This window comes from Aedes aegypti, chromosome 2 (genome assembly GCF_002204515.2).
Source record: "Aedes aegypti strain LVP_AGWG chromosome 2, AaegL5.0 Primary Assembly, whole genome shotgun sequence".
In the NCBI taxonomy this organism is placed as follows: domain Eukaryota; kingdom Metazoa; phylum Arthropoda; class Insecta; order Diptera; family Culicidae; genus Aedes; species Aedes aegypti.
Window position 1 is genome coordinate 172,356,155 of NC_035108.1, and position 27,840 is coordinate 172,383,994.

General features: G+C 38.1%; 1 protein-coding gene and 2 long non-coding RNA genes across 3 annotated transcripts; 2 read left to right on the forward strand and 1 right to left on the reverse strand.

Annotated features, from left to right (window-relative positions):
* The first annotated feature begins 17,704 nt into the window (after positions 1-17,704).
* Positions 17,705-18,051, forward strand: LOC110675424. Its single transcript, XR_002499482.1, has 3 exons — positions 17,705-17,746; positions 17,810-17,885; positions 17,954-18,051. It is a non-coding gene; the product is annotated as an uncharacterized LOC110675424 (long non-coding RNA).
* Positions 18,052-19,837: 1,786 nt separating this feature from the next.
* LOC5564288 (collectin-11) lies at positions 19,838-20,606 on the forward strand. The gene is made up of 3 exons (XM_001648588.3): positions 19,838-19,984; positions 20,047-20,126; positions 20,189-20,606. Exons 1-3 carry the CDS (start codon positions 19,891-19,893, stop codon positions 20,537-20,539), a joined length of 525 nt encoding a protein of 174 aa, XP_001648638.1. The 5' UTR covers positions 19,838-19,890; the 3' UTR covers positions 20,540-20,606.
* LOC5575053 lies at positions 20,537-21,354 on the reverse strand. The gene is made up of 2 exons (XR_002500163.1): positions 21,085-21,354; positions 20,537-21,022 (listed from the first exon to the last, which is right to left on the reverse strand). It is a non-coding gene; the product is annotated as an uncharacterized LOC5575053 (long non-coding RNA).
* Between the last annotated feature and the right edge of the window lie 6,486 nt (positions 21,355-27,840).

Below are 27,840 nucleotides of genomic sequence, written 5' to 3' on the forward strand. Positions count from 1 at the left end.
CCCGCTTGGGAGTAACTCCGTTCGAAATGATGGTTGGCTGGAAGCACCGCGGGACCTTCCCAAGTCTGTGGTTCAACGCAGATAGTAATCACGATCGAGAGGAAATAGCAGAGAAGGACGCTGAAGCTAAACTGATTAGCAAAAAGTACGCCGATGCCTCACGAGGAGCCAAGGAATCAGATATTGCTGTGGGAGATACTGTGCTACTGGCTCAACCGAAAAAGACCAAAGTAGATCCAACTTTTTCATCCGAACGGTATACAGTCATTGCGAGAGAGGGGGCGAAAGTGGTCGTCATTAGTAAGTCTGGATTACAATACGGCCGCAATGTGCGAGAAGTCAAAAAAGCTCCTGAAACCGAAATAACAGCTGTTCCTCCACCTGCCGAAGCAAACAAAGGGTTCGGAGTTGAACCTAGCATTGAAGATGATCAGGTCGTTCTACCAGGTGGTGAGCTACAAGGAACGTCTGAACCGAGTTCTCGAAACAGTATTCCAAGCGCGACCACTTCCAGGAATCTTCGTCAGCGCTCAGAAATTCAACGTCCAACACGATTTGACGACGGGTATATTTATCGCGTATTTTTCTGATTTCCTAAAAGGAGAAGGAAAGAAAAGTAAATGAGCCAAATTTGCTGACAGATATCAACCTAAGAGAAAAGAAAACACAAATTCATTAAAAATAAATGTTACTTTGAAATCCATGAACACAATAATAAACTTTTTGAGATTCAAGGTGTGTTTTTGTTTTCTTGCATTTTTCAAACCTTTCCGAAGTGTCTGTTAGTTTTCCTTGTAGAAGCTTTTACTGCTGTTGAGGAATCGGATGAGCCAGGATGATTTTCGTTTTTTTCTCAATTGAGTTAATCAGAGTACAGGTGAGGGGAGATGTAGTAAATGGGCCAACAGCAAACGGAAAAACTGATCAAACCGGTCAAACCAAGAGAAACTGAGAATGTAAATAAAAGATATAACGGAATCGGATTTGACAGGAAGTATATAGAAGAATAACACTGCACAGTAAAATGTTCGAAAATAGTTTAATATTACCCAGTCGGTAAAGTAGGTTCGAACCGTGCTTCGAATAAGGGTTCGAATATACACTGGAAAAACAGCAATGATGATGAGTGGAGAGTCGTTTGAAAAACGCAAAAGGTGAAATGTGTAGAATCAGGAAAAACGCAAAAAAGCTGCTGCGGAAGTGAATTGCAGCATCGACGGGCAGCGAATCAGGGCAATAGAGGAAGTAAAAAGCTAAGGTCATTCAGTGTTCTAATTTTGGCGAAAGCGGACGCGTTTTGGATCTCTGCGAAAATTTCGGTGTGTGATTCGGAGTTACAGTTCGGTGTTTTGCTGGGAAAATTTGAATAGCGGCTACGAATACGACAATGTGCTAATTCTGTACATGTCTTAACATACTCACAGTGTTATTCGAAAAAACTGTTAGAAAAGGTTTTCATTGTACCCAGAGCATGAATCTAAAAAAATCTTGGGAGAGTTTTATACAGAATTCTGAGCAAAAAGCTTTCAGTAAATTGGACACCGATGTTATACAATCTTGAGCAGGACTTTCACATAATTTTGCTTCTGCAAACCATGTTAGGAGCGTCTGTTCCCCATGTCAGGGGCGGCTGATCATAGTCCGAGTGCCAGAGAAGGACTCTAAGCTAAACTGCGCACTATGGTCCTTCGAACATTTAGGAGGAATGGACCATCGGAAATCTAGGGAGTTAATGTCAGCCCTGTGCGCCAGCCGTAAAAAATCAAACAACGAATAATCAACAAGAGAATTCAATACGAACCAGGACAATCGGCGACGTAAATGGACTAGCGATTGGAAGCTCGGTACGTGGAATTGTAAATATCTTAACTTCACCAGGAGCACACGCATACTCGCTGACGTGCTGAAGGACCGCGGATTCGGCAGGAAGTGTGATAGAAGGGATCAATGGTGCGAACGTTTAGGGGTAACCATACCATCTACCAGAGCTGCGGCAACACACACGAGCTGGGAACAGCTTTTATAGTGATGGGTGATATGCAGAGGCGCGTGATCGGGTGGTGGCCGATCAATGAGAGAATGTGCAAGTTGAGGATCAAAGGCCGGTTCTTCAACTTCAGCATAATAAACGTGCACAGCCCTCACTCCGGAAGCACTGATGATGATAAAGACGCTTTTTACGCGCTGTCGAACGCGAGTACGACAGCTGCCCAAGCCTCGATGTCAAAATCGTCATAGGACATCTTAACGCTCAGGTTGGCCAGGAGAAGGAATTCAGACCGACTATTGGAAAGTTCAGCGCCCACGGGCTGACAAACGAAAACGGCTTACGACTAATTGGTTTCGCCGCCTCCAAGAATATGGCCATTCGTAGCACCTACTTCCAGCATAGCCTTCCATACCGATACACCTGCACCCAAAATAAATCGGATGGCGGATTTCCCTCCTAGCGTATTAGGTGCTAAATCCACCTATTGATGGTAGGATTCGCCTCCTAAGCGTAGACGGGCAAACCCGTCAATTGGAATCGAGCACATTGGACTTGAAAATTCGAGCAATCTAAATGTTTACGCCCGACCCACACAATTGCACAACCAATCTGAAGCCGAATGATGGCATCGGAAACGCACACTTAGGCAAATGGTCACGCGGCAAATGGATGGTGGACATGTCAGAGGAATGGAATGAATATTGCAATATAAAACGCTTTATATATTGCTTTTGTAACATCCCCCTCGATAGGTGGATGTAGTTAGCACTGGATTATGAATCGGGAGGTCCTTGGTTCGATTCCGAATAAGCGCGGATATATATTTTGTTTTTATTTTTTGGTTCTTCAGGCAAATTTATGAAATTCAACCCGATTTCTTGTGGCGAATTATCATCATAGATTCCGGTCCCTGTATTTAGATAATCATTTTGCTCGAGTGACTATCGAAATAAGGTACCGTGTGACAAATGGGTAAAGGGAATCGTATTGAGAGGGTTCTTAAAAAAATAAGATGAATAAGATCTACTATATTTTTCAGATTGTTTCCTACTAAATCTATGCTACAGTCACCCCACAGTTATGGATCAACTAACGGTCATTTTTCAGAACAATATATGTTTAGAAAACATGGTGACGCTGTATAAATTGAAATTACCTTCCTGACACTGCAGAATATAGTTGGTTTTGTGAATACAGCTCAAAACTCGCGGTTCTTTACCAAAAAGTGTCGATTTCACTAGAAATTCCAAACGATGTCCACCCCACAGATGTGGATCAGTGGAAGAGGCAGATCCCTATTATGGATCAAATCGACTCATATTATGGATCAGAACACTATAAAAGCATTTTAACTGCAAAGTAAACGAATGGTGTGTTAGTGATAGCATACGTTAAGGCGTTTCTTTTGGAATCGTCTTATCATTGATTCATAACTGTGGTATGGGTTTCAATACCCCACATTTATGAATCAGCGCTTCTGGGAATACGGTTGACATTTTATTTCCTACGGACGGAAAAAAAATATTTCAGCATATTATGATTGATTGCGATGCTATACAGATTTATGATTAACGTAGGTAAAATGTGTTCGACAAAATTGCACCTGTATATGATGAGATATTCCCATTTCAATCCAGCTCTGATCCATATCTGTGTGCTATCCATAACTGTGGGGTGACTGTATATTTAAATTTAATATTTGTGCCAAAGTTCAAGGTAAATATTGAAAATTTTGGAAACTAATGGGACAAGTGAAAATATTGTCGTTTTAAATGACTGAACTGAAACTAAAAAAATAACAGTCAGATCTGTGATTTCAAATGGCCTCATTTGTTAGTGTATAAATACACAAAAAATCACACATAAATACATAATAAACATTTTGTTCTTTTTAAAACAATTTTCTTGAGTTAAGTCATTTATTTAGCAACAATGTTACTTTTATTGAAAGTAATAACATCATCGAAAATCAAACACCAATTTATATTACCGATTTTCTACTACTCATTTTATATAAAGTTAAGTTACCTCTTTTCTAAATAATGTATTTATTGCCTTTATCGAGCGGATGTAACCCGGTCAAAAGTGTCAACATTCTTGTACCTACTGAATAAGTCATTATTTGAACTTAGTATCCAAACTCATGCGTCATCCGTTGAAGCCATTCAGAACATTACGATGTACATGTTTTTTTTTTTTTAATTTCTTTATTAGTATCATTCCAAACATTACATTCATTTCTTATATCTAGGTGTTCTGTGTTAGACAACACTATCATCCTAAATTGGTAAAACAAATTTAAGATTAACATTTTGTTAACAACATATTACATTTCCCTGGCTTTTCACCCGCAAAGGCTTTGGGGTTTTACATATTTCGACATGTTGAATCCAACAAAAATAGTCCGGTTGAAAACCCCGTGTAAAACCATCGTGACCTTCCCTTGTTAGCCACCCCATATACCCGATTGCCCCAAGGCTCCGCCACAAGAAATTTGCCTTAGACACCAAAATATGAAAAACAAAAAAATAATAACAAAGACTGGATACGAAACCGCAACCATTGGATCCTTAAACATAAACCCACACTACTCGCCTATCACAGTTTCTCATGTATGGAGTTCTCTACATCACACAACATGGAACCATCTTGTCACGGAGGACAACCTGCAAGAGGAGCAAAATACAACACCCGTTGGACAGCCAAGTGCGAGAAGGGGTGAGATGATATGTTCTATAAATATATTTAAAGTACCAACGCGGTGCTGCGGGAATTTCTTACTTATACCAGAGTCAAAATCTATATGTTTGTATATCTATATTATCGGCAATAACTTATACATTTGCAGTGGAAATAGAATTTCATGCCGTGCGTGTTGGATTGGGTAATATATTAGGGAGAAATAAATAAACACACTTGACTATAACAGTCGGGCGCTTAATAAGCTGAATTTTATCGTTGACGTTTGCTGATTGATTTACTTTTCATTTATTAACATTTTGGTCTCCTATTAGTCGCATGGTTGGGGACGGTATGAGACTCCTCGAAGTAGGAGACCCAGGGTTTGTGGGATTCGATTCATTTGACGATGTAATATTGTAATCAAACATCTAAGTGTGCATACAGCAAACTGGATTACCGAAATTTTTTCGCAATATTAGAAGTGGAACAATTATCACGACATGGATGTTTTATGTATCTTTTAACAATTACTTATCAAAATAGAGGCCGTTGATAAACCATGTGATCATTTAGCGGGGAGGGGGTATCTAGCCAAAGACCACGGTCCACCCATTTGTGTTTCAAAGAAAATTCCACCATCAACTAAACCTGAAAGGTTTCATTCATTCAAATTTAAAAAAAAATTAAATTCAATATTTCATATCTTCTTTACCAACAACGATTAGAAGACGATTAAGATTTCTATGGAAATTACTATAACAAAATTTGAAAAAAAAATGTTTCCCACATGTTAGTACTGTAATGTTAATACAAAATTATCTCCAAGTGAAAACTAATTCCTCAAACAATAATAAGGAACACTGCAGTAGAAACAAATCTTTTTTGAGCTAATTTTGTTTGGGATTTTTGCAGAAGTTTGTCACACTATAATCTCACATTTCGCTTAATAATAGCAAACCAATTCATAAATATCTCTTCTCCCATTTTTCAAATTTCTGTTTCATTCATGAACAAATGAAACACATGATCATTGGGCGAGTGGGGGGTTATTCGTCAAAACCTGAGAGACTCGCGAAGAGGAAAAATTTCAACGTCATATGCAGCCCAGATTCCCCTCTCACGAAACGTCAAATGCAGCCCACCGTTTTTATGGCTGAAAAAATGAAAAGTATTGTGTTCAAAGTAAATTGTTATTGAAACCCTCAGTCAGCGGAGCAGTTTTTTCCAAAGTTTCTGATAAATCTAAGTAGAAGATTAATTATTTCTAATGTCTGGTACGTTTGCTGGCATGAAATTTCAATCAAACGGCTATTTATGATTCGATGTGATGCAAACTCAATCATTTTTTGCTGAGAGGTTCATGTGAGGATTTGAACGGTTTGCGCATAATTGGTATAAACACAAAGTCGAATAAGAACAAAACTCAGCAATCACAGAAAAAGAAGACCGTCTTCGCGAGTCTCGTCTCAGGTCAAAACCACACAAAAGCACGAGGGGGGAGGAGGTGACTGAAAAGTCAGGAAAAATGTTCACGTGGTTTATGGACGACCCCTAAGAAAGATATGGGGATTGGAATTTCAAACTTTTTTGAAATTTTAAACCGCTCTTATTAGCGTCATTTACATTTACCGTTATATTTTTTTTTTTTTGTAAAGTAGATGCAACAGTACCTTACTGGAATTTACAGAAATTACAATAAGGTTAAATTATCGCACTCAACATTTTACACCAAAGCCAGATTTTCTATATTTTTGGAATTGATATACATAAATAATAATTCTCAAAAAACTTATGTGCACAACATAATCACAAAATAATGGTGAACGCGTCACGAAATGATTTCTTATACCCTTAAGTGGATTTTTTGGTGTTGGTGTTCGTTCAGAGGTTTGCCAAGCCGCATAACTAAATAAAACTCGTGAAGATCTTTTCCAAACAATATTTTTTTCTACATCCCAGAAAATAGGGTGTCTTTGAGCTTGTTGTGATATACATATTTGAAAATAGTGAATAGGCAAAGAATGTTCGCAGTTAATAATAAAGGGAACGCTCATAGAACATTCCGCCGTGGATCAAGCTCTGTCCCAGTGGGAACGAAATACTTGTAGAAAATTACTTAGTAAAAGAAGGAAAAATTTTGAAATTTTGTAAGTGTACATCAAAAACATTATCGAAAGAATGGAAAATTGATTAAAATAATGTTCTTTCAACATATCTCGGATAGATATCATGTGTTTGTTATAAAATTATTTATATAGAAATATTAGCAGGTTCTAAAGTAATGATCATTCTAAATGCGTTGCTTGCAAGAATTGATAAATTAGTAATATATAAAAATGTGTATGTATTAGCTTTACTAAATTTTATCTAAGTGTAAAAGTCACGTAGGAAATTGAAGTGAAATTATGAAATCTAATTAAGGAAGATTGAATTGAACAAATGTGTAGTGAAAATAAATCACTTTGTTCAGCAGAGTGTGCTACTACAGCCTTGACAATCGAAAAAGTGTCACGCTGTCGGCCGGAAGGTGAAAAATTTGATGCAATTGATTTTGCTCAACACGTGTGTTTCCAAGGAAACTGACTGTGATGACTTGTCGGCTTACTAGGAGAATTTAATATTTTGTTTAAATGCTATGGCCTGCTATGATACGTACATGGTATATGAAACCTTGTGAAGACAAAACTTCTAAGAAGAAAGAGTGTGGTATGATCAGTTTACATATTTGATGTGAACAGAAAATGTTCATTGTTTTCTAATGCGTTGCATTATTTAGTCTACCGTTAACGGGTAATAAAGTTTTTGTTTATGAAAACTTAGAGTTTGTATGTGTTTGATCGAAGACACATTCAGGTAAGATAATAAAACATGCATGTGTCATTCATGTTGCCCCCAAATTTAGTTTCTGCTGCATAAGAATTGATGCAGAGTTGCAGTTTTGGTGAGAAATTTCAAAATACTTTTTTTTTGTTCAATGTGATGATTTTGTGGGTTCTTATACACATTTATCTGAATTCACAGCATAATAGGAGAGGGATCAGATTTAAATTTCTTTTCGTTTCAGAGAGCGAGTAATGGCGCTTAAGCCAAGGCTCTAGAGCCAGGACATACGGGGGAAATACCTGTGTCCCATCCCAGGAAAAGGAACACAGCGATGAAGTGTGCATTAACTTTCTTAGCTACGCCACTTCCGACGATTTTACCTTTCCCTCTTAATGAAACGGTCAGTACGGTTGTCCCCATTTCTTCACTTATAAAATTGAAAAATGTTCGTTCACCATGTTATTCATTCGTGAATAATCTGATGGTCGTAAATCTTTCAATTATCTTAAAACCCAAGTCTGCACAATGGGCCTAGCCATTTTAATGTTTGTGTCATATTGTATACGATATGCTGCAAATATGAATGTCGACAGGAAAATACTGGAATCATTTCCAGTATTTCCAGGATGCTTTTCAATATTGGTTGTGCAAGCGCTTAGATAGGTAGATAGATAGATAGCTTTACAAAAATTTATCTTATGATCTTATATGAAGAACAACCTATTTTTAAAAGAAGGCAAAATTTATTATTAAAACATTAGGTTATTGGACGTCAAAAATTATTGTGACATAATAAAACGAAAGAACATCAAAAAAATGCGTTCAGAATCATCGGAGTAACTGCAGTAATCGATTTCTCTATTCGCTGATAACTTGAGCAGATCAATGTTATCGATTGTTGCTTTTATATTAGTTGGAAACAAAAAACAATATTTAAAAACAATATAGCTCGAAAGAACAGCCTATGCATAAAAGAAGGCGAAATTCATTTTAATTTTAAATCTTCAGTTTTTATATTTATGGTTACATTTTATTTTGAAATGTTTGAAGGAAGGGTAAATTTGTGCTAAATGTTTTATTTATTGATATATTAAAATCTTCAGTGTAAAAAATTATTCCAATAACGAAACTCAATAAGGTTTGTTCATAAATTTCATAAGACAAAAAATGGTCATTTTGGACACCCACCCACCCCCTCGTAACGCTTTTTGTATGAATATTATAAAATTTTTGTATGACCTGTAACAACTTACTGACCCCCACCCACCCCCTCAAGCGTTGTGTGAAATTAGCGAATGAGCCCAAAGAAGAATAAATATTTGAAAGAAAGGATTTCTGGATAAGTAATGAAATAGTTTTGGCAATAACTTTCCCAATATGTTTTAGTTTATTCAAGAGCATATCATTGTTGCATTAAGTGCCTTTTTTAAATCAACTGACTCTAAAATAAGCCTGATGTCGTCAGAGGGATTCAATAAAAAAGTAAAAACGAATATCATCTTGAGACGTCCTTGGTTTCAGACTCATTATGACAAACGACTTTATGTCAAATGATTATTATGCCAAATGACCTACCACCAGGTCAACTCTATATTTACTTATAATAATAATGCTCAACATATTGTCGATTTAAAGTCATGCTTTAGAGCATCCATGATGTCAAAACTACACTCAAGATAATGTCCTCATTTGATTCATGTGCCAACCCATATGGATTTTTGCAATGTGGGTTTACAAATGGAAAGTATGTGCGACATCAATGGACTGTCGCCAATCTTTATTTCCATTGAATGTATGATTACTTCTTATCCTATCCATAAACCAGACACATACTTTACATGGGCGCCTTCAATGGAGTATATTGATCGAACAAATCGCTTTAATGTTTTGTTTTCAAATCCAATAATGAGTGAAAATGAAGAAAAGTTTATTTTACAGATGGATATAGACATTACTCAATATTTATTTGTGGTATGATAAAACAATGAATCAGAGAAAGCAGTAGAAGCAAATGATCCAGAAATTACCATCTTTTTGGGCAATATTGGTATGCATTTCATCTCTGTGGGCAGCGAGGTGGACGGTTCATCGATCGGTAATTATCCATGACTGTATCATTAATCTGATGAAATCCATTATCTCCATCTGTATAGAAGTAAATATAAGTCAAAACCATATTACAGTATTGATTTTGTTTTGCAATATTACCTTCAGATACAAAATAAAAATGCAGTTTATCAAGATCACTACCACGAAACATTTAACGGATGCCATATTTATTTGCACAATGTGCTTCAGAAGAATGCATAACTTGCACATAATTTGAAAATGTTTCAAATAACTTATATGTGCTGCAAATAGAAGGTATTTAATAGTATCATAGTGAGTATGTGGCACAAATAAAACTAATGATTTTGGAAATTTGAGCGATGTATGTGCAAATCCTCATAAATTCAAAGGAGCTGTTTTCTTGAGTGTATGTATCATTGCTTAACAGTTATCGAATGAGTGCAATAAAACTTATTTTAATCTGCATTTTATTATGCATATAAAAATAAACACACATTGTTTGAAAATGTATTGAAAAATATGAAGTTGGTGTGGTTCCATATTGAAAAATAAAGGTATACCAGTCTCCATATGAACTTTTAATTTAAATTTCAGCTGCAAAACGTGAATTGTGTTCAAGTTTATTATTTTTTGCTGATCATTAGAAGCAAAATTAGTTAGCTATGCGGTTGTGTTAAATATGTCAGGAAGAAATATAAGGGGTCGTCCATAAATGACGTAGCTATTTAAGGGGGGAGGGGGATCTTTACGGGGCCCATATAGCCGTAGCGGTAAACGCGCAGCTATTCAGCAAGACCAAGCTGAGGGTCGTGGGTTCGAATCCCACCGGTCGAGGATCTTTTCGGGTTGGAAATTTTCTCGACTTCCCAGAGCATAGAGTATCTTCGTTCCTGCCACACGATATACGCAAGCAAAAATGGTCATTGGCACAGTAAGCTCTCAGTTAATAACTGTAGAAGTGCTTATAAGAACACTGAGATGCAAGCTGAGATGCAGGCTCTGTCCTCTGTTTTGTTTGACTTATAAACTTGGTTTATAAAATGATGATTCAGCTTCGAAACATTCATCAAGATTGAAAAGAAATCTGAGAAATTTTAGATTTTCTTGATAAATGCAATCAAACAGATTTTTCAAAGCTTTAAATGGTTATGTAAATATTATATTATATTCGTGTCTTAATTGATAAATTTATAAATAAACAAAATCAAAGTTTAATAAATAAATTAAAAATCAATGCTTTAACTACTTGGAGTACATTGTTTTCTCATTTGTTAACAAGTCATAAAGTCAGCCGTTTTCAAGACAATAAAATATGCTCTTTTCGGCAAATATTACATGAAACAAGATATTTATACCGTGTATTATGCATTCAATGTTGCAGGAGATCTCACTCAATCAACTCATCGATTTGTTTTGATGTATCAATGCTCTTGATGGAATAGCCTGAATATTAATGAGGACAACAGATTCGAGTGATATCGAAATTGCCCTATCATTCAATTTTATTGATAACTTGATAATTTGATAATTTTTTATTATGTAACTGTTTCATTATAGGTTGTGTAGGTTTATTTTATTATGAAGAAAGATAATGAAGTTCAGCTGAAATATTAATAGAGATAAATAATTTGTATAATAATCTTCGTGGCCGTGCGGTTAGTGTTACCAAGCATTTAGCCGCATCGAGTCAAGGAGTGTGGGTTCGATTCCCGCTTCAGGCCGGAAAACTTTTCGTGAGGAATGTTTTCGGACTGTACCTCTGGGCGTTGCATGCTAGTCCGTTGTCTAGTGCGGTGCTTCCTTCAAAGGGCAAATCGTCCACTGGAAGCATTAACGTGTTGGTGTCTTTTAAAAAATAATTTGTATAATAATCGCTAAAATTTTCTAAACATTCCAAATATATCAAGTGTAATCTTTTCTATATCAGGCCACTGATTGCCAAATGGATTTGAATTTGAATAATAATTCATTCCGAATTAATATATTATATTGATCATTTTCAATGAAATCTATTTCCTAACAAAGAATAATTTAAAAAAAAACAATCCTCTAATAACGAAATTTCTGTTCTAACTCAAAATAAACTAGAAATATATTGTACAGTCACCCCACAGTTATGGATCAACTAACGGTCATTTTTCAGAACAATATATGTTTAGAAAACATGGTGACGCTGTATAAATTGAAATTACCTTCCTGTTCTTTACCAAAAAGTGTCGATTTCACTAGAAATTCCAAACGATGTCCACCCCACAGATGTGGATCAGTGGAAGAGGCAGATCCCTATTATGGATCAAATCGACTCATATTATGGATCAGAACACTATAAAAGCATTTTAACTGCAAAGTAAACGAATGGTGTGTTAGTGATAGCATACGTTAAGGCGTTTCTTTTGGAATCGTCTTATCATTGATTCATAACTGTGGTATGGGTTTCAATACCCCACATTTATGAATCAGCGCTTCTGGGAATACGGTTGACATTTTATTTCCTACGGACGGAAAAAAAATATTTCAGCATATTATGATTGATTGCGATGCTATACAGATTTATGATTAACGTAGGTAAAATGTGTTCGACAAAATTGCACCTGTATATGATGAGATATTCCCATTTCAATCCAGCTCTGATCCATATCTGTGTGCTATCCATAACTGTGGGGTGACTGTACCCTAACTCAACAATAACGAGCTTCATCAATCCAATCAATTTTTTTTCACATTTTCTATAGTAAACTTGTTTGTCTTGGTAACAACAGCAAAAGTAATACAATTTAGCCTAAATGGAACTAGATACCAAAATTATGTAACAGGAACTGTGTTTATTTGAAACTGTTTTCCAAATTACTTTCGAGCGCTACTGTATATCATACTGTTAGATTAGATTATCCTTAAATTTTAGTCAGTAATTAATATCAAATTTTGTATTGAACTTCTGAATTCTAATTTTTTGTTTCAACCCAATCACTGAGGAAAATAATAAAAAATATAAAGGGGGGCCTTCCTTAGCCGAGTGGTTAGAGTCCGCGGCTACAAAGCAAAGCCATGCTGAAGGTGTCTGGGTTCGATTCCCGGTCGGTCCAGGATCTTTTCGTAAAGAAAATTTTCTGGACTTCCCTGGGCATAGAGTATTATCGTACCTGCCACACGATATACGAATGCAAAAATGGCCACTTTGGCATAGAAAGCTCTCAGTTAATAACTGTGGAAGTGCTCATAAGAACACTAAGCTGAGAAGCAGGCTCTGTCCCAGTGAGGACGTCAATGCCAAGAAAAAGAAGAGGGGGGGGGGGGTGCTTGATATGCTACGTATTTTCCAAGGGGAAGTATCAGCATTTGTGACGAAACGGTACGAGAGGGGAGGGGGGTGTAAAAAATCAGTGAAAAATGCTACGTTATTTATGGACGGCCCCTTATAAAAAATTATAAACATTTGTATGAAAGAAAAACTTCAAAGTTTGAGCGCTATTTTCTCAGTGTCTACTTTTTTCAATATGGGCCTTTATGGGCAGCATAAGTTGTTTTTAGAAAAACTTTCTTATCGAAAATGTCTCCATCATGAAATTTTGTCCTAAACAACTAATTCCTATCACAATTCATAGATAGTCAAAATTAAAAATGATAAAAAAAAGATTATTGCGTTATATAAAAATGAAATTTTGTTTTCATATTTTTCATGATAAAAAAAATCAGTATATATGTTCTCTTGACTTCTCCAAACAGTTTACTACAATCTCCCCACTGAACGTTCTGTTCTAAAATCAACATATCGGTGCCATAATTCTCAAAATAAATTGCTTGCAAAAACTCATAGCCAATTTGCAGAAGTTGTTCTTGAGTCAAAATGATCGATTCATCTATAGAAAACTCTTTTACTATTATGGTAAAATAGTTAAATGGTTAAAATTTAATCCCATATATGGGGCACGGTTTCTTATAATCGGCTCATTCTGGGTAGCATTCATCAGCATTGGATCGATATTTTTTTATCAATGTGAAAGTAGAACCGTGATCTTGTTTTCTTTGAATAGCACCAGCAAAAGATTCCACAGAGTTTTCATGTTTTAAAGACTATTCATTTTACACGGAGAAAACGAAGTACTCAAAAATAAGTTTTTTTATACTCAAAATTAAGTAAAGGCAATCGAACTGAATAGTTGGGTAATTTTCGTTCTGCCAAATACGTACATTGAACTCAACCTTTGAGTTGTTTAATGTAAACTCAAATTTGAGTAAAAAAATACTTGTTTTGTTTATTGGAATCCTAATTACAAAATATTACAATTTTGAACTAGTGTATTGTCCGAGTTACAAAAAACCTTGATTGTTTTGTTTATACATACTACTGATGGTATTCAGCGTATTTTAAACTTCCCCAAAACCGGTAAATCACAAAACTATGTAAATGGATCATTAATTTGCCAAACACTTCGAAAACCCAAAGTTGAGTATAAATAACTCAACGTCCGACATTTAGGCTGCGTACTAGCCGTTGAGTTGTTTAAACTCAATTTTGGTTGAAAAAATGTGTCAGCCATTTTGAAACGTCAACGCTGATCATCGTGAATTAGTCGTCGCCGGTGTTAGACGTAGCAGCTGAAAAACCAAAATTTTATTTAAAATAAGTCCAAAAGTTGGTGGAATTACTGTGCATGACGTCGTTTTATAGGAAGCTCTGAAAGCCAGCTAGGAAATATTCCAAATTGATCAAAGGTAAAGTGCACTGAAGAGTTAGGTGAGCAGAAACAAATAATGTTCAATGGTTCTTTTCTTTTTCAGGAGTTCCATTGCCCTGGGTCTACAATTGTTTTTGGTGCAGGATTGTCGGAATTAAAAGGGTTCTGGTCTCAGCTAAACATTACTGAGCTGTTCCCGTTAGTTGCCGCCCGTCATGAACGATGAAAAAACGAGACGGCCGTTCCAATTGTTGTTGTTGCCGTTCCAACCACCCATCAACCATCATCCATCAGCAAATGTTTCGGTTAAAAATAGTTGTTTCTTCCGGAACTGTCCTGCAGCGGTTACCGGTGGATGATTGTCGGAACCGACAAGCTGATTACAGTGAATATGATTCAAATGTGATGAAATAAATAAAAAGAAAAATGTGATCATGATGTAAAGGTAAAATATAATATGATTTAACTCTATTCGTATTCATTAATTACCAAACCATGACTACATTCATATATTTTGACTATATTTTTCATAAGCAAAGCTTTTCCATTAACAAACTACCCATTTTTGAGTTTTTTCACCCGAGGTTGTATTGGGTAAAAAACACCTACTGATATAATTCAATGCAGCTACTCAAATTTGAGTACCGTAAAACGGGGTAACTTTGATAATGCGGGTAACTTTGATAGTGCGAGACTCTCAACATACTAAACGAAATAACAAAGTTCCTGTTAATCTGTTAAGCAAAACGAATGCAAAAGTAAAGAGTATTAGTATGACACTTCATGTTAAAGCTATTTTCGTTGGAATCAAGTGCATTTGAGGATTTATATGCAAATATTGAAAAATTACAAGATTTTAGCAATTTTGAAATGCTCTCAAACAATCTGTTCTACGATCACTATTGATGAAGTCATAATGAATTCGTCACTTATACTTGATAGCATAGTTACAGTAAAACTCGAATTCGGTCGCAAAACCCTTAGCGAAAACTATTTTTACAAACTGGGACCATTTTTGTAATCTAAGTCAGAAATTTCCATATAACGTTAAACGCCTAAAGGTATGCAACGCCCTATAAATGTTGCGTAATTCATTCAATTTTGTTCGATTGATGCTCCATTATCAAAGTTACCCCAAAACAGAAAACCGACTTTCGCTTATATGAAAAATTATATATCCATTAAGAATAAATCTTTTGGAAATCTATCAAGTGCAATCGATAGTTAGGATACCAGTACTTGTTTTAAAAATATAAATTATAATTCTTTGAATCAGCATGCATAAATATTCAAGTTTTCTTCGAAAAAACTATCAAAGCTACCCCGTTTTACGGTACTAGGCTACTTACTCAAATTTGGGGTAACGCACGAACGTGCCGAGTTGGGTCAAAACAACCCAACTTTGAGTACTTCGTTTTCTCCGTGTGGGATTTTATATACATGATAAAAAAGATATAGCATAAACAAGGTGTCCTCAATTTGAGGGAGGTTAAGGATGCCATTCGCCAGCTCAAGAACAATAAAGCTGGTGGTAAGGATGGTATCTGAGCTGAACTCATAAAGATGGGCCCGGAGAGGCTGGCCATTTGTCTGCATCGGTTGATAGGCACCATCTGAGAAACAGAACAGCTATCGGAGGAGTTTAAGGAAGGGGTAATATACCCCATCTACAAGAAAGGCGACAAGTTAGATTGTGAGAACTTTCAAGCCATCACTATTCTAAATGCGGCCTACAAAGAATTATCCCATATCATCTTCTGTCGTCTATCACCGGTAGTAAACAAATTCCTGGGAAGTTATCAAGCCGGCTTCATTGACGGCCGATCGACAACGGACCAGATCTTTACTGTACGGCAAATCTTACAAAAATGTCTTAAATACAAGGTCCCAACGCATCACCTTTCCATAGATTTTAAGGCGGCATACGATAGTAGAGCTATGGAAAATCATGGACGAGAACAGCTTTCCCGAGAAGCTCACGAGACTGATAAAAGCGACGATGGAAGGTGTGCAACATTATGTAAAGGTTTCAGGCGAACACTCCAGTTCGTTTGGATCCTGCCGGGGACTACGACAAGGTGATAGACTCTCGTGTCTGTTGTTCAATATTGCACTAGAAGGTGTTATGCGGAGAGCCGGGCTTAACAGCCCGGGTACGGTTTTTACGGGATCCAGTTAATTTGTTTGCTTCGCGAATGATATGGATATTGTCTGCCGAACATTTGAAAAGGTTGCCGACTGAAACGCGAGATAGCGAAAGTTGGACTAGTGGTGAATGCGTCCAAGACAAAGTACATGCTAGCTGGTGGGGCCGAGCGCGACAGGGCTCCTACCTAGGCGAGTGTTACGATAGACGGGGATACTTTCGAGGTGGTCGACGAGTTCGTCTACCTTGGCTGACGGCTGACAATAACGTTAGCCGTGAAATATGGAGTGGAAATCGGGCCTACTATGACCTCCACAAGTAGCTGCGGTAAAAAAAGATTCACACGCGCACCAAATGTACCATGTACAAAACGCTAGGTGGGCGGATCAAGTACGTATCGATTTGGCGAGCGTGAGGCAGAACCGGGGATGAAGAGATGCGGCCACGAACCGAGTATTGTGGCGTTAAATTGTTGATTCAGTGTTATCTGTTAAGGTGTCTTTCTAAAGTTTTATCGACTCTATCAGTCTTAAGGCAGCGAAAACGACTTTTGCTTCTACTTCTTCGACGTTTAGAGGCTAAATATACGCCGAAACGTCGGAGAAGTCGAAGCAAAAGTAGTTTTAGCTGCCTTAAGACTGATAGAGCTGATAAAACTTTAGAAAGAAATTAGTCATCACTGTCGAAAGCATTCATCAAATCTGTTAAGGAGTTAAGCAAATAAATGAAAGAATAGCGTTGAAGAAAGGTAAATCATAATAATGATACGGAAACGATATAAAGTACGTTTCTGATTCAAGCAAATTTAAGAACATACGAATAAGCGTGGAATGAGTAAGGACTTTGTGAAAATAATTGGATTTCGGCTTTCAGTCACGAATTAAGCGTTGATTATTTTAAATCATTGCCAACGTTTTGATCCAGTTGTTGGGATTTTCTTCAGAGCCTGTTGTTTATTGTGTAAATTAAAAAAGGTAATGGGTTTCGGTGGGTTGTCTATACGAGGTGGTTGATGCAAAAGTCGGTTGATGAGAGTGTGGGAGTAATCATTCTTGCTCAGGTGTTGGTGGATGAGTTGTACTTGCTCTTCGCTACTTCGAGTGATGCTAAATTTACGGACGCGATCAATGAAACAAATCGTCAACAAATCGTTATAGCAGACATAACCAGAATAATATTGACACTTCACAAACACATACACACACCACCACCCAAACTACACCGAATATGCATACCCCACAGTGATTAGTAGACGGCAATAGACAACAGGCACAGTGTTGTATTTCGCCAAATTTTCTAGTGTAAAGTTCTTGTTTCGTACCACCCACCCACCATCCGATATAGGGTGCTGGTGATGAAGTAAGCTAGTCCAACCCAATTATAATACAAAACCAAATCCTAATAGCTGTTATGACCCTACAGTAAGACCCGTGCGATACCCAATCGAGACAAACACCGTGTGCGCTACACGAATAAACGACAAGTTGATTCATATCGAGTGAGTAGAAGAAACACAAATCCATGTAACACGACACTACCTTTTTTAATTTACACAATAAACAACAGGCCCTGAAGAAGATCCCAACAACTGGATCGAAACGTTGGCAATGATTTAAAATAGTCAACGCTTAATTCGTGACTGAAAGCCGAAATCCAATTATCATCATCAAAGTCCAGTCAATCTTTGTTAACATTTGTGAAAATATATCGAACGATTTATATTGTACAACTATGAGCATGAGCATGAGCATGATTGACCGCCCGCAGATGCTACTCCGTTATTGCGAGAACAGCTGTACTTACCAACAGACAAAACTCGGGATCAGTAGCATCCTCAACGTGTAAGTACTGGTGCTCTCATTATTATAACAAACAATAACGGCGCCGGCTGCGTCCGAATGCAGGTCAATTTGGAGACGGGAGGGAAATGTTGACGTGTTACTTGCTTTATAGAAGCCGAGGAGTCCTCTGAACTTCCACAAGTAGACACTGGGAGTTTGGATATGGGAAAGGGTTGGGTAAAGGACTCATTTTGGTAAACGATAAGTATATAATTTGAAATTAATGCGCCTAATCGGATTCGCGATATTACTCAGTAAACGCATTGAACGCCGAACAAGTGTTCGTCGCCCGCCCCCATAGGAGCAAGCGACAAGATCAAAGGATCAAACACTACTAACGCGATCCGCGATACTATTCCACCGTGGTACGCTAACGACGAGCGACATGTTTGATCCTGCCCTCGTCGCTCGCCCCCGCAAGAGCAAGCAACCAGGTCGAAGGATCAAACAATACTCGATTTATATTTTACAACTATGCCACATTAGCAAAGTCCTCCTATGGACGAGACCATGGAAGTCTATTTAATTAGCGAAAAATAACTTATACGTAAATTCTCCTATCAAAAGGCAGCACAAACTTAACATAAATTACTTTAACTACGAACACACGCAACAATCAGTGGTCCAATGAAGAATTGTCTTTTGCCGAAAAGTAACTTCCGGCTGGAGTGGAAATTGAACCCATACTGTAGAGAATTTGAATCATAGAAAGATTGATCTACTTCAAAGAAATTTGAGAGGTTTTCTTGAAAAATCGTCATGAAAAGCCTTGTGTTCGGAATTTGAGATAAAACGGTTAATCAAAAATGTCAACTAAGTGTTGCGCGGTTAGTGTTATTAAGCATTTAGCTGCATCGAATCAAGGAGTGCGGGTTCGATTCCCGCTTCAGTCTGGAAAACTTTTTGTCAGGAACGTATTTCGACTGTGCCACTGGGCGTTGCAAGCTACTCCGTTATCTAGTGTGATGCTTCTTCCTTTAAAGGACATGATCGTCCACTGGAAGCATTAACTTGTCGGTGTTTTTGAAAATAAAAAATGTGATGTCAAAATTCATACACATATTTTTAAATTTATGTTCTATGCTACAAAAATTACAATATTTATCACAATAGGGTAATATGAACTTAGTGCCTTAAGTGTCCGGTACTGGAGGATCTCTCTCTACCAGTGGTTCGTAGTGGTTCAGCTCGAGCAGAAACAGTAACTACATCATTCAGAAGAGAAGTAAAGCTGTTTGTCTCGAGATGTGCTAGCTGAGGGTGAATAATCTCGTTGACGAAAACATGTTCGTGAAGGTGTTCGAATTCATAGGTCATCGAAAAGAATGTACACAATATACATAATGTAGCGTATATTCATTATATGATCAATGATTAGGATAAAATAAAACATATTATTAAAACAATCAAATGCATTTTTGAGCTTGGCATTTCGGCATGTTTCAAAAATGTAAAACGAAAAAAATAGTATCCCGAGTTGTTTATCGATTTGGTCCACTCTCATGATAAGGTTTTACAAACATCGCAGCCATACAATGCAACTTGTCTTGAAATTGAAAAAAATCCCCACCAGCGTTGGGAAACAAACTAATCCCTTTCACACGCGATTTTAAGGTTTGCTTCAGAGATGTGATTCAGTTCAGTTGTAAACATCGCCGGAGCATGATGGAATTCTTATCGTCACTTCTAGTGCTTTGTTTAATCGGCACTCTCAAACTCACTGCTGCTGATCCCCTAAGAAATCAGACGGTGCGAGGTAATTTTCTTCTCGATGGTAACTTCCTTGAAGTTTTTTGAATATGAGCTTTTTTTTCACAGATATTCTGGTGAAAAATATGTGCTTGTGTCGATGTGAAGCGGTCAATGATGGTTCGAAAAATTACTTGATACCTTTCGACGTAAGTTGTATTATTTTTGTTGAAAAAAGAAGAGCTTACATTTCATTCATTTATTGTAATAGGATGGAACGTGGTTCGAGGCCATTTCCTACTGCAATGGAATGGGAATGACGCTCGCACAAATTCGTGACCGGTACGACAATCAAGACTTGGAGGAATGGCTTCGGGACAATGGAGATGAACCATCGGAAAGGTATTGGATCGGTGGCAACGATTTAGCCAAACCAGGAATCTTCCGCTGGGGCCTAACCAATAAAGAGATAACCTACAAAAAGTGGGCCTCCGGTGAACCGAACGCAGCAGTTATGCGTGGGGAAACTGAGCACTGCGTAGAACTTCGCGCGGATACTATGCAATGGAATGATTCGGTTTGCACTAAAAGATTGAAATTCGTTTGTGAAAGGTTGAACTAATAAACAAACAAATGATTTATTATTGTCATTGAGTAATAAATTTCTACGACCAGATTGGACTGACAGATTCACAAATGTAGCGTGATTTCGCATGACAATGTACATCATTCCATTCTACACCACCCCAACGACCGATCTCAAGACAGTGTTCATTTGCGCCAGCATTGTCAGGTTGTCCGGGTGAGAAGTTGAAGTATCCTGTCTTGTGTCCAACAGGCGTGTTGGTAGATATCCATATAAAGTGTCCTTCATTTCCCAAATCGGTGCCACCGATATACCAAGGACCTTTCGTGTTTGTAGAGTTCACTATGGTTTCCTGTAAGAGTTGGCTATCCTCCTCAGATGTAATAGTAGCTAAGCGATGACCAATGGCATGGCACTGCCTCCAGGCTTCCAAGAACGTTAGGTGATTGTAGTTATGCACAAAATAACGTTTCTTAAATTTCATTGGTGGCTGTAAGCATGGTGATCCAAACGAGGAAGCTGGAATGGAATTCATATCTATTAGATTAATGATCATAACGCTTGTGAAGATTACTACTTACAATCATCCTCGTCAACAATTGGGGAACATAAATTCGTTACAAGCATGAAACAGATAACACAAAGTAATGAAATAATTATTTTCATTCTAGTTGATTGGAACGAATTCATACACTGCAGTGATGCGTAACTCAATGATTGCTCTCGCGCTTTTTTGTGCCTTTTAATGTACTGAAGTTCCCACATTTTGGGATTCCCCTCTTTGGAAGCTGCTCATTAGAGATGTGCACCGCCACCGCAAATTGGTCCAGATTTTCAAATAGCTAGCAAAAACTCCATTTCCAAACTGAGTTTTTTGTTGAAAAATAAAGTCAAGTATTCATCTTCTATATCAGATAGTTAAGAATACGTACGATAATTTACAAATAAACATGTTCTTCTACATGTCCAGACGATAAATAGCTGCACATGTCCAAAAACTTAAATTTTTGCTTCAAACCTCAACTAATCAATTGTCACCAAAACCCGTGCAATTTTTGGTTTCAGCATATTTTTTCTAATCGATAACTTATTCTCATATAGATTTCTTCGGATGCAAATTTATATTGAAGTGTCATTAACCTTATTAAGTTGAAACTTATTGTTGTAGGTTCCTCGAATATTAAATGAAGATCTTCTTTATACCGTACAAATCGCTCTCCGCCACTCCCCGCGGAGATATCTTGCTCGAACGCGCGTTTAAGACTAAGGAATCTATGGAATTCTTCTTGTCTAAGTTTGCCTAAACGATAATTGGTCGGCGTTAAGTCAGAGTGGACTAAGTACAAAACTTCGAAAAATATGATTGTTCTTTCACTAGATGCGCCTTACCTCCATTTCACTTTGATCAGATTCATTGAATGTTGTAAACTGCAAGAGATATGTAACAAATTAACTTTGGATGATCAATAAAAACCCATAAACGCATGCAGTCAGAGTGGACCAAGTGCTTATTACCATAACAGCGAAAGTGATCAGCGCGCTGATGAATGCGAAGAAATGAATGACATTTCAAGTAATTTGTCAGATTTTTTCACATCGAATGATTCATCTGCTCATCCATCAATAGAAATTTATTATTATTACTTAATTCGATGCATTCTATTTTGATTTTTGACCATTTACTATATTTTGATGGGTGGTCAGAAATTGCAACAATTTCTGTGCAGACAGAGCGGACCAAGTGTCAAACAGTAATAAACTGATTGATTATTGCATTTTTTGAGTTCTTTTCAGAGTCCGATAGAAGTTTTTGGTAGTTCTATATCGTCTGTATGGAATGTCCTAGAACCCGCTTATTGGACCAGTATGTTTTGGTCGGTACTAAAAATTTTCACTTGGTCCACTCTGACTGAACGCATATTTCAATGTTTCTGGTCTTCAATGTCCTGACCCTGCAAAACTATAATTCTAAAGCTATCGTAATGCTACTGATTTTTTGAATGAAGATATGAATTAAGTATTGAACAATTTACGATACCGTAAACCGGGGGCAAATTGATCACAGGGGTGAATTTGATCAGGTCGGTACCAAAAAACATTTCATTCCATGCAGAAGGTTTCATTGGCACAACAGACATTCCATGTTTTCAAGTTTATAGTTGTCTTATGATGATTTTGTACTATTTCATTCTTATTAGGATCAGTTTTTCTTCGAAATATTCACACTTTTTGAAGGTGTATGCAAAACAGTTGGAAATGTCTGTGCCAAACAATCCACTGGTGCTATGCCTATATGTTAATTTCGAGTGTTTAAAATGTGGTGTAAGCTCAAGTATGAACTACTGAACTTATTTTTGATATCATACATCATAGCAAATATAGTTTCTTGCTAATAAAACCATTTAATATCAAAAAGTGTGCTAATTTCAAGGGAAATTGCCTACATTTAGGCGAATTAGGCAGATTTTCAAAGTTTAATTTTACAATAAACTGATGAAATACTCGAGTTATAAGAATTTTGACATCATTTTCAGATTCAGGATATCCAAATTTAGTAGACAGAGAAATTTTTAATTCTAAAATCTGCTTTGTGATATGGTGATCAATTTCGCCCCAATGTGTCATTTTAATTTTTTGATATTAAAACTATTTTTATGATATGTTAAATATTATTTCATGAAAAATCAATATCATAAACTGTTAAAGATCAATTGAGTTTTGGTTTTGTCGATATTTATATGACAATAACAAAACAAAAAGTTGTAAAATTGTGATCAATTTGCCCCCAGATTACGGTACTTATCTCGAAGGATGTTGATAATTTGTTTGTCTTAGAGATATGCACCCAGTTTGGCCATACAAGCAATAAATTAATGTTATTTTCCTAGAAATTGTTCAGTCAGAGTGAACAAGATCACCAAACGGTAGTCTTCAGTTCAATCAGAGTGGGCCAAGTACACAGAGTCCATCAAAAAATCCTTCTATTAGAAGTTTGTATTATGATTTTTCATGATTATCACTTCACATTATTTTGTTTGAAAGCAACACAAAGATGTGTAGAAATAATGAATCGAAACTTTGACGAGTTAAAAAATTACAAAGTGTTAAACTTTAAGCCCATTTCTCTCAAAATATTCAAAATGTCATTTGGTCCACTCTGAATTAACGCCGACCAAATGTTTGACAAAGTTAAGAGCCAAAAAGCGTATGAAAAACAGCATTTTTGTTAGAATTTTAACCTTCCTTAGTCCCTAACAAAAAGTTACAAACAGCTCGCAAAAATCAGTGTGTTGACCGAATTCAGTTCTGTTGGGCTTAAATGAAAGGCACACATGTCTAGTTTCAGAAACCCTCCCGGAGATCCGGATTTGGTCACTGTGGCCACCGGGAACCTGCTACATCTGACTAAAGTCCCTTTAGAGACCCTTACTTTGACGACCAGTAGTTTCGTAACTAAACAAGTAATCTGAACCGTTCTCATATTGTTGAATAGGTATTCACGTGGACTGTGAATAGAAGTTCCAAAATAACTTAGTTATTCATACCCGGTTACGGAAATCCGGAACATTCGAAAAATAAGCTTCCATCGCAGTTCTGTATTTTTAATTCACATCGGTACTTTCCGGTCAATGGATATTTTGGCATAATTTTTTTCTTTAATAAAAAACCAATTACCCGGTTCTTAGAGTCCCGGGTGGTGGCCAATCTGGACAATTCGATGAAATTACTCAGATTTATGCCCCAAAACCAAATGAATTGTGTCCAATTCCTTACAATTTTTTATGTTGGATGTATTTTGCCAAAAGAATGAATGGATGGTTATTCTGGTTCTTCTGGAGCACCCGGATGACCACCGGGAAACCCGTAGACTACAAAGTTATAGCATCAAAAGTAGGCATGCGACGGCTCATTCTTCATGATCTTGAATACCTGTGACTCTGCTTACTTACATTACTTTTGCTGGCTCTACGTCCTTCAAGACATGACCTGTGCCACAATGTTACGCCAACTAACTCGGTCCATGGCTGCTAACCTCCAATTCCTCGATCGCCCCACACTTCCAAGATCCTGCTCCACTTGGTCAAACAACCTAGCTCGTTGCGCTCCCCTTCGTCTTGTACCGGCCGGATTTGAGTTGAACTATATTTTTGCGGGATTGTTGTCGGGCATTCTCACAACGTGTCCCGCCCATCGTACCCTTTCAGCTTTGGCGACTTTCGTGATACTGGGTTCACCGTAGAGTTGCGCAAGCTCGTGGTTCATTCTTCTCCTCCATACGCCGTTGTCACATACTCCGCCGAAGATTGTCCTAAGCACACGTCGTTCAAAAACTCCTCTCCGCAGGTCCTCTTCGAGCATTGTCCACGCCTTATGCCCGTAGAGGACTACCGGTCTCATTAGCGTCTTGTACATGGTACACTTAGTACGGAAGTGAAGTTTACCAGACCGCAAAGTCTTGTGGCGTCCATTGTAAGCCCGACTTCCGGCAATGATACGTTTTCGAATTTCTCTGCTGCAGTTGTTATCCGACGTTATCAATGATCCGAGGTAGACAAATTCGTCCACCACCTCGAACGCATCCCCGTCGATCGTCACGCGTCTGCCTATGCGAGCTCTATCGCGCTCGGTTCCTCCAGCCAGCTGATATTTCGTCTTCGACGTATATACCTTCAATCCAACCCGATCTGCTTCACGTTTCAGCTTGGTTTACTGTTCAGCAACCACCTGGATCGTTCTTCCGGCAATGTCCACGTCGTCAGCAAAACAAATGAACTGGCTGGATTTATTGAAGATCGTGCCCCGCATGTTGAAGCCCGCCCGTTTCATAACATCTTCTAGCGCAATATTGAACAGGAGGCAGGAAAGACCATCGCCTTGTCGAAGTCCTTTGCGTGTTTCAAACGGGTCCGATAATGCACCCGATATCTTCACACAGCACTGTACACTATCATCGTTGCTTTGATCAGTCTAGTCAATTTCCCGGGAAAACCATTCTCGTCCATAATCTTCCATAGCTCTTTGCGGTCGATGGTATCATAGGCCGCTTTGAAATCGATGAATAGGTGGTGCGTAGGGACTTGATATTCGCGACCCGTTTGGATGATCTGCCGTAACATAAAGATTTGGTCCGTCGTCGATCGCCCGTCCACAAAACCGGCTTGATAACTTCCCACAAATCTGCTTGCCAGTGGCGATAGACGGCGGAAGATGATCTGGGAAAGCACTTTATAGGCTGCATTAAGAATGGTGATCGCTCGATAGTTCTCACATTCTAACTTGTCACCCTTTTTGTATATTGGGTATATTATTCCCTCCTTCCACTCCTCCGGTAGCTGTTCTGTATCCCAGATCCTGGCTATCAATCGGTGCAGACAAGTAACCAATCTATCAGGGCCCATTTTTAAAAAGTACCGCTCCAATACCATCCTTTCCAGCTGCTTTGTTGTTCTTGAGCTGTTTGATAGCATCCTTAACTTCAGCTATTGTGGGAGTTGGCAAGTCTACCTCATCCGCCATACTGATGAAGCCATTCCTCCTGCTGTCTTGTTCTTCCTCCTCTGCGCCGTTTAGGTGTTCATCGTAGTGCTGCTTCCACCTTTCAATCACCTCACGTTCGTCCGTTAAGATACCTTCATCCTTATTACGGCACATTTCGGCTCGCGGTACGAAGCCTTTGTGGGATGCATTCAGTTTCTTGTAGAACTTTCGTGTTTCTTGAGAACGATACAGCTCCTCCATCTCTTCGCACTCCAACTCTTCCAGGCGGCGCTTTGTATCCCGAAATAGATCAATCATAGATGAATGACCATTCTGACTCGTTGTTACCACGAAATAACCCAGGAATGGCCACCGGAGATACCCGTGTTGTGCCATATTTAGGTTTTTGTACAGAAACTAGGTATCTTCTTCTTTCTGGCGTTACGTCCCCACTGGGACAGAACCTGCTTCTCAGCTTAGTGTTCTTATGAGCACTTCCACAGTTATTAACTGAGAGCTTACTATGCCAATGACCATTTTTGCATGTGTATATCGTGTGGCAGGTACGAAGATACTCTATGCTCTGGGTGGTCGAGCGAATTTCCAACATGAAAAGATCCTCTACCGGTGGGATTCGAACCCACGACCCTCAGCTTGATCTTGCTGAATAGCTGCGCGTTTACCGCTACGGCTATCTGGGCCCCTGAAACTAGGTATGCGACGGCTCATTCTTCATGATTTAGAATACCTGTGACTCTTCTTGTTCAATTATAGAAAAATGTCCATTTTGGTTCTACTGGACCACCGAAATAACCCAGGAATGACCACCGGAGTGTCGTGACCAGTTTTCCTATACGAACCTCCTGATGATCGATGCCGATGGACAGAGGGCGTGGCCACTCGCTAGCTTATCCGTCGGAAATTCGGTATATTAATCAAACCAGCTAATATTGTGAACCAAGCCGGCTGCAATGAGGAAATTCCAAAAACCTCACGGCAGTGCTGCTGTGGTTTACAATATGGCTTGGTCTCCTATGCTGTTTTTTTCTCTGCTACCGCTTCCTAGCACAATCGTAGATCAACTGACTCTGCACGAAATATCGCCTGATTTTATATTTCTTGATTTTGTTTTTCTGGTATACCTTTAATGTATTGGTGAGATTCTACCCCATTACCCCGAATGCCATTTCCCCGATTGCCATCACCCCGAATTCCATTACCCCGAATGTACCATTACCCCGAATTCCATCACCCCGAATGCAATTTCCCCGAATTTACAATTATCATGACATGATGATATTGATGACATTTCCCCGCGATATTGGAATTCGGGGTAATGTCATTCGGGGTGATGGGACGTTCGGGGTTTTGGAATTCGGGGTAATGGCGTTCAGGTTAATGGCATTCGGGGTAATGGGATTCGGGGTAATGGGGTAGAATCTGGTGAGATTCTACCCCATTACCCCGAATGCCATTTCCCCGATTGCCATCACCCCGAATTCCATTACCCCGAATGTACCATTACCCCGAATTCCATCACCCCGAATGCAATTTCCCCGAATTTACAATTATCATGACATGATGATATTGATGACATTTCCCCGCGATATTGGAATTCGGGGTAATGTCATTCGGGGTGATGGGACGTTCGGGGTTTTGGAATTCGGGGTAATGGCGTTCAGGTTAATGGCATTCGGGGTAATGGGATTCGGGGTAATGGGGTAGAATCAAACATCAACTACTACTATTATATTTAGTTCACTCAATGTCGCTAACATTTTAGTTTATTCTACGTCGCTTCTATTACCACACGGAGATGCCCGTATTGGGGGTCATTTCAGTTTATGTACCAAACGAGA

Coding starts and splice junctions, on each gene's coding strand:
- LOC5564288 (XM_001648588.3), top strand. CDS start 19,891: ATGATGGAATTCTTATCGTCACTTCTAGTGCTTTGTTTAATCGGCACT. Junction 19,985..20,046: donor AAGAAATCAGACGGTGCGAG/GTAATTTTCTTC, acceptor TTTTTTTCACAG/ATATTCTGGTGAAAAATATG. Junction 20,127..20,188: donor ATTACTTGATACCTTTCGAC/GTAAGTTGTATT, acceptor TTATTGTAATAG/GATGGAACGTGGTTCGAGGC.